Genomic DNA, 6,893 nt, shown 5'->3' on the forward strand with positions numbered 1-6,893 from the left:
CAGTCAAGACAACATTTGGGTGGAGGAGGTCGGGGAACGTACGGCGGATGTAGACACTTTGAAATTCTTACATATATTTTTACATCAATTTCTATTTCAACATGAAACAAAGCAGTCTTGGTAGACTTCTTTTGACATCATCTGGAGCAAATCGTCTGCACAGGTAAGAGAATATCTATGTATTTATTTTCATTGTTTTATCTTTATATCAGCAAAGTAAAATCATTTCGTTTTTCCCATGAAGATAAGACAACCTTTAATGAAGAGACTTTCCATTTATTTCATATTTCATATTGCCCTGAAATTGGGGTGGTCTTTTAATTAATGGTAAAAATGATTTATGAAATAGAAAGTGATGGAATAGCCCTATCTTTGGGTTCCAGTGGTTTATGACTGTATATAAAGGAGAAGTAACCTCTAGACTATGAAGCATTAAGTAGAGAGTAAACCAACGTTTCATATGATGTAAAGAGCATTGCTTTAGGCCAAATAATATCGTCTTTCAAGTACAATATAAAAATCCTAGTTCGCCATATTTACGACATCGTCTGCTTCCCAAGGAAACTGTCATTTTGTCTTCCCTTCAAAAACTTCCGGGTTGTGACGTATATCGCACGGAGAACCGATGTAGCGCAGCGCGCACGATATTATGTAATACACTTCAAACATGGTGTACTGCCAAATGTTTGGTTGTAATAAATGTTCCTCGAAAATCAAGAGGAAATCGTTTTATCGGTTTCCATAATCACACAATCGCGATGAAATATTCGAGCTATGAGTAGTAGCTCTGCGGTGGAGAAATATCTGGACAAAAAAGATTACGACAAGAAAAACAGTGTGATCTGCAGTGATCATTTTACATTTTACAGCAGGGAAACGTACGTACGCAATGGCGACTCCGTGCGATACGTCACAGAGCGCCGGGCGTGCGCAAACACAATGGCGACTTTCTAAAGATTCTCAGAGCCGCGAAAGACGAAGCCGATTCTGAAAAAAGTTACGTCCTCCCTTTCGTCAAATATACGATGTTTTTATATTTTTAAGATAATGTTTCAAATGGCCTACACACTGAAATGTAGTTTGAAGTTAAATCTCCTTTAACCTTCTCATAAAGAAAGTGTCTATATTTTTTAAATCCATAATTCGTTTTCATCCGGCGATAAAGCATAGCCACTTGATGTATCTTTTTTTTCAGTACGGTGATTATATAATTTCTCATTATTCAATTTTTTAAAGAAATGTGAATTTATTAGTTATCAAATATGTAAAATTATTTGTTTTAAATTGACGGAGCAAACATAGAAACCATTGAGAAAAAAGCTATTTCTTACTCTTGTCAACTAGGGCTAGTTTGTGGAGCTTATTTTCAATTATTTTGCAATAAGTGGTGGGGTGTGATTTTGCATCCAGATAAAATCTCGCAAAACTGATTCTCAGAATACCGATTTTTTTTTAAATTTTTTTTAAAGATCAAGGATATTTTATCTTACTGCAATAAAAAAAAATTAACACTAAGATATTAATAAGAACGAAAAGGTTTGATAAATATGTTTTCACATTTAATACCTAGAACTCAGCCTTCTAAAAATAAGTCTCTGTTTGCCCCCCCCCCCCCCCCAATTCAATTTTCATCATTTTGCCAACATGTGTACTTCTTTTTTTCAACAATTTTGAAACTTGTACAGATACAATATGTCTTCGAAACAGCCACCATCACAGGTGAGCGCTGGAGCCAACCGTTTGGGCTACAGGCCCGGTGGAATCAAGTCCGGTACGGCCGCAGCTGACCAAATGGCCTGCACTACGTAGGATCACGGTGGCAAAGTTCCAGCGGGCAGCACGGTCTCTAAGATGCAGTCCGCGGGGAGCAAGGGCAACTACTTTAGAGGAGGCGCCAGCGGGCATAAGAAGTAGACTGGACATTCGGGACCAGTCTTGGAATCTAGTTGACCGAGGTCAACTTAATTGTAGTGACTGATACTTTTATCAAATAATTAATTTCGTTTGTCCATTCTAGTTTCCCGTAATAATAAGTCAAGTATCTTCAATTTCTACTAAATATTTTTTAACTATTATCTGTCAAAGAGTATTTGTGATTGTCTAACATTTTGCATTAAAAAGCCTTGGATAAAAAAGAAGATATCATGGCCTATTGATTATCAAAATGCAAATTGTAGTGACAAATTGTTCATTAAAATGCAAATTGTAGCGACAAATCGTTTATCAAAATGCAAATTGTAGCGACAAATTGTTTATCAATTAATTAATTTCGTTTTTCAATTTTAGTTTCCTGTAATAGTAAATCGAATATCTTCAACTTCTACTCTTTAAATTGTTTTGAAAACCATCTGTCGATGAGTATCTTTACTTCTCTAACATTCTACATTAAAAAGCCTCGGATAATAAAAAACAACATATCATGGCTTATTAAGTGCCTCAATTTTCATCATCTATTGGTTGATTGGTAAGCGTCGTGATTGTTTGACTGAAATATTGATTGAAAGATTGATTTGATTAATTAATTGAAAGGTTGATTGATTGCTTGAATGATTGAAAGATTGATTGAAAGATTGATTGATTGATTGATTGATTGATCGAAAAGTTGATTGGTTAATTAAAAGGTTGATTGATTGATTGAAAGGTTGATTGATTAATTGATTGCAAAGTTGATTGATTGATTGAAAGGTTGATTGGTTGATTGAAAGGTTGATTGCTTGATTAAAAGTTTGATTGATTAATTGATTGAAAGGTGGATTGATTGCTTGAATGAAGATGATTGAAAGATTGATTGATTGATTGAAAGATTGATTGATTGATTGAAAGGTTGATTGATTGATTGAAAGGTTGATTGAATAATTGATTGAAAGGTTGGTTGGTTGATTGAAAGAATGATGAATGGATTGATGGATGGATTGTTTAATAACTCATTGACTGCAATATTCATTGATTGGCGAATTGATTGGTGGATTGATTGATCGATTTATTTATTTATTGATAGTTAATGTGATTGTTCATTTTTTGATAATTGATTGACTGAGTGATTAATTGGCTGATTAATTGAATTGATTCATTCTTTGATAATTGATTGACTGATTGGCTACTGCGATTGTAGATTTATTCAGTTTTTATTGATTGAATTAACATGTACAATGAAACGGTTTTCCCCAAAGAATTAATAGATCTAGAGCACCTTCGAACATTACTCAGTCACATCTCAGTTACCAAACCGACTACACACCGATCCCAAAATGAACCCTTCTCGTCCATTCGGTCTAATAACGGAATTGTCGGTCTGGGTTCACAAGTTCACTGATGTCCCATTATAACACACGTCAACTTAAGACACGCACTTCAGTGGGTTGTCGGCTAACTTGTTATTATGTCGGTTTTGTTAAACGATACCCAGATGTTAGTCTCGTCGATTTTCCAGTGGAAAATATTTTGGCTCGATATTCCTTATAAGCCTATTCCTTAGATACATATATTCATATAACTTATTATATTCCTCATCTATGATTCCGTTTTCCAACCTTTTCTGTCCCTTCAAGTTAATGATCTTTGTCGTGCTCACAAATTCGAATTTACCAACATTATTGATATAAACCAATATTATTTGTACAATGTCTGTATTGACAGTGTCAATGAAATTAGTTAAAAGATATAACCGTGATAGCAATAGCTAAAATATCAATGTAATTAATCTTCGAAAAGATAAAACAGCCGAAAATGTGTAATGTCTATCATAAAGCAATAACAATCCCATACAGCGCTGTCTAATTCTACAGGAACATTTGAAAGGAAGTGCCATTTTCCTGTATGCGTCATGGCTGATAAACTAAATTTCATCGGGGATTCCCCGTGCATTGCATTTTCTTCCGGATGGTGTCTTTGAAGGTGACGAGTTCTTTCCTTGCCCGTCGGTTCATGAATGCATAGATGAGTGGGTTGATGACATTGACGCAGTAGGCTGACCACATAGTGAACACACCCACACTTTCGGGAACATCAGCAGACATGGCGCGAACGAGGAAGAACGGTCCCCAGCAAATGACCTGTGACAGCACCAGAAGGAATCCTGTAACGGAAGAGCAGTTCGTAAGACAATAATGTATATTCAAGTTTCATTTATTTTCAAGACTGGATTGGGTTGGTCTTGAACATGTAAAGCTCGTCCCATTTGTTGTCTCTTTTAGTTTATTTCCCTTTCTCCACCCCAGATCGCGTCGGCTATCTTTCTCCTCCCATCTCTCTTTTACATTCTTTCCTCTTTCCCTCTCAATTCCATTCCCTGTATTGTATTTCTCCCCCCCGCCTCCTCTTTTTCTCTTCCTCACCCCTCTATATACCGTATCTCTCGTCGTCTCTACGGGTCTCACCTCATCTCTCTCTCTCTCTCTCTCTCTCTATCTATCTCTCTCTCTCTCTCTCACTCTCACACACACACACACACAACAGACACACACCATAATTATCTTTCCGTCTCTTCCAGACTCCTCTCCCTCTCTCTCTCTCTCTCGATCTCTCTCTTTCTCTGTCTCTCTCTCACTCTCTTACTATTACTCTCTCTGTCTCTCTCACTCTCTCTCTATTACTCTCTCTTTCTCTCTCTCTCTCTCGTCTCTGAAGTAACTTCTATATCTGCCGCTTTGCTCCTTCGTCTCTGTTCATTCTGCCTTTTTTATCTCGCTTTTGTAATAACGAGGGTTGAAGCGTCAGATGGCGCTCTTCTAGTTCAGAAACATCCATGAACAGATGTTTTAAAACAAAAAATGAACAGACTATAATAGTAACGTGTGCTAAAAGCAATATGGACCATAAATTGAAACCTACTTGAACTTCTGTCAATTGATCATGGACTTAGATGTTTAATAGATACTTATTATCCATGGGAGGGGTTCCATTCATTCACCGCCCCCCCCCCCCCCATCCTCGAACCATAGGTATTCAGTAAAAATCGACGCCCATGGACATCGATGAACCATTAAAGTAACTCGGTAATATTGTTGAAGGTTAATGAAAAAACTGCGTAATTTGTGTATGGAATGTTACTTATTATATTCCTTCTACTGTACTTACCTTCTAACATGCACTAAATCCTGAAAAATTTCTCAAACCACGAATTAAGTCATTAATGGTTTTCTTTGAAGGCGTCACTGTGCAAAACCCTCTAACAGTAAATTCTCTCAACCATTTTTGAATTTTTCCAACCGTTTTTCCATGAAATAAGACATTACACTGGCTTAAAAGTCTTTCAACACTGAAAATAGAGGAATGGTATATAGAGCCAATTCATTGCTTGGTGATGATTTACACTCAAATTTATAGATTATCTGTAATTGTACAGCTTGCATTGGGGTCACTACCTTAGCACCTTTTTCTCTCATCTGAACAATGTTACCAAGTCCCTTTAAACATAATTATAGGCCTTCACTTTATACTCAAATTTAAACCCGACGCTGGGTTTTAACCTTTGTAACTGCTCTAAAAAATAATTTATTGGTGAAATGACCCCAATTCAACAAATGATCTCACCCCCCCCCCTGGAGTTTGCCACTTGGATTTTATACTTTGATGCATTTGTAATTTAAGAAGACACCAGTCGCAATAGTACCCACGGTGTTAGGGGCTAATGGGGATATATCGTCATCTTACCTATGAGAGCCACTCGTTTCTGCACCTCGAAGTTTTTCTTCTCTCTTTTGACAGTGGAGGCGGTATCGACCGCTTTGTTTCTGCCACGTTCATCAGCCATTGGAGCGCTATCGGTTGTAGAAGGAGCTTGTACCCTTTCCTCTTGGATCCCACTCCTACATCGGTTCCCGTCAGAAGCTACATCAGTACCAGATTCTCCCTTCTGATCAGAGGGTGAGGTACTGCTCCACGATGCCTCTGGGACGACCTTGTCTTGATTGATGTAGGTTGTGTTTGTCCGGATTGTCACAACACTTGCCGAATCCGCCATCGAGGGATCACTCACCGATTGGCCCGATGCATCTGTGGTGGTTGTCGTAGAAGAGGCCATCTTCACTCCGTCTGTTCTCTTCGTCTTCTTCATTTCCCCGCGCTGCGTGCGCCCAGCCTGCTGAAGCGCCCTCAACTTCTGCTTCTGCTTCCAGAGGAAATATGCGATGATCGAGTAACAAACCGTCAGCGCTGGCAGTACGAAACCGATGATTATGACCCGCATAGCAATGCGGAACCGCTCGTCCTCCTCCTCATCGTCCTTGTACGTGCAGTGGCGGGTGTAGTGGACATAGATCATCGTCGAGACGATTTCCGTGACAGGCAAAAGCGCGACAGCGACGGACAACGACCATAGAAATACGATCATGATGCCGACCCTGAGGCGACCGTGAGTCTGGAGTACTTTCGCTGACGTGACGATGAAGACACGGTCCATTGCGATGGCGACTATGGTAAGGAAGTTGACGAGTGAAAAGAGGAGCACGCAGAAACCATTAAACTGTCAAACATCAATCAGAGAAAAGAGAAGTGGAAGACTTTTATCAATAAAGTGTAAGTCGTCGACATCCCACAAAAAGGCCGTGTTAGCTGCATGTATGTATTTCCACTTGCTTGCAGCTACGTTTTACTTGTGGGCAGCCAATGAAATGCAAATTTTATTTAGATTACATTGGTCTACGTGCTATTTTTGCTAGGTGTTCAAAGTGTATGCATTATTATTCGAGCTATGCTAATGTATTGACGACAAATCTAATTCACCTCTAAATCTAATTGAATAATAATAATTATTATTATTATTATTATTATTATTATTTAAAAAAAAAATTATAATAATAAATTAATTAATTAATAACATTTGTAATAAAAAAAGAAAAAAAGAAAGGTAATGGTAAATAAAATATAAATAAAACACTAAAAAAATCACAATA

At 37.8% G+C, this 6,893-nt stretch overlaps 1 protein-coding gene and 1 long non-coding RNA gene across 2 annotated transcripts in view; one reads left to right on the top strand and one right to left on the bottom strand.

Moving 5' to 3' along the window:
* LOC115926047 lies at positions 1–2,427 on the top strand. The gene is made up of 2 exons (XR_004064947.1): positions 1–163; positions 1,686–2,427. It is a non-coding gene; the product is annotated as an uncharacterized LOC115926047 (long non-coding RNA).
* Positions 2,428–2,844: 417 nt separating this feature from the next.
* The window catches only part of LOC589894 (alpha-2 adrenergic receptor), a 7,508-nt gene continuing 3,459 nt past the window's right edge, over positions 2,845–6,893 (bottom strand). Inside the window, exons 3-4 of the mRNA XM_030990352.1 lie at positions 5,653–6,463; positions 2,845–4,075 (exon numbers count right to left, since the gene is read on the bottom strand). Of these exons, the coding sequence (XP_030846212.1) occupies positions 3,843–4,075; positions 5,653–6,463 (1,044 nt within the window). The 3' untranslated portion in view covers positions 2,845–3,842. The remainder of the gene's footprint in view (positions 4,076–5,652; positions 6,464–6,893) is intronic.

Source organism: Strongylocentrotus purpuratus, unplaced genomic scaffold (genome assembly GCF_000002235.5).
Source record: "Strongylocentrotus purpuratus isolate Spur 01 unplaced genomic scaffold, Spur_5.0 spur5_scaffold_19, whole genome shotgun sequence".
NCBI lineage: Eukaryota > Metazoa > Echinodermata > Echinoidea > Camarodonta > Strongylocentrotidae > Strongylocentrotus > Strongylocentrotus purpuratus.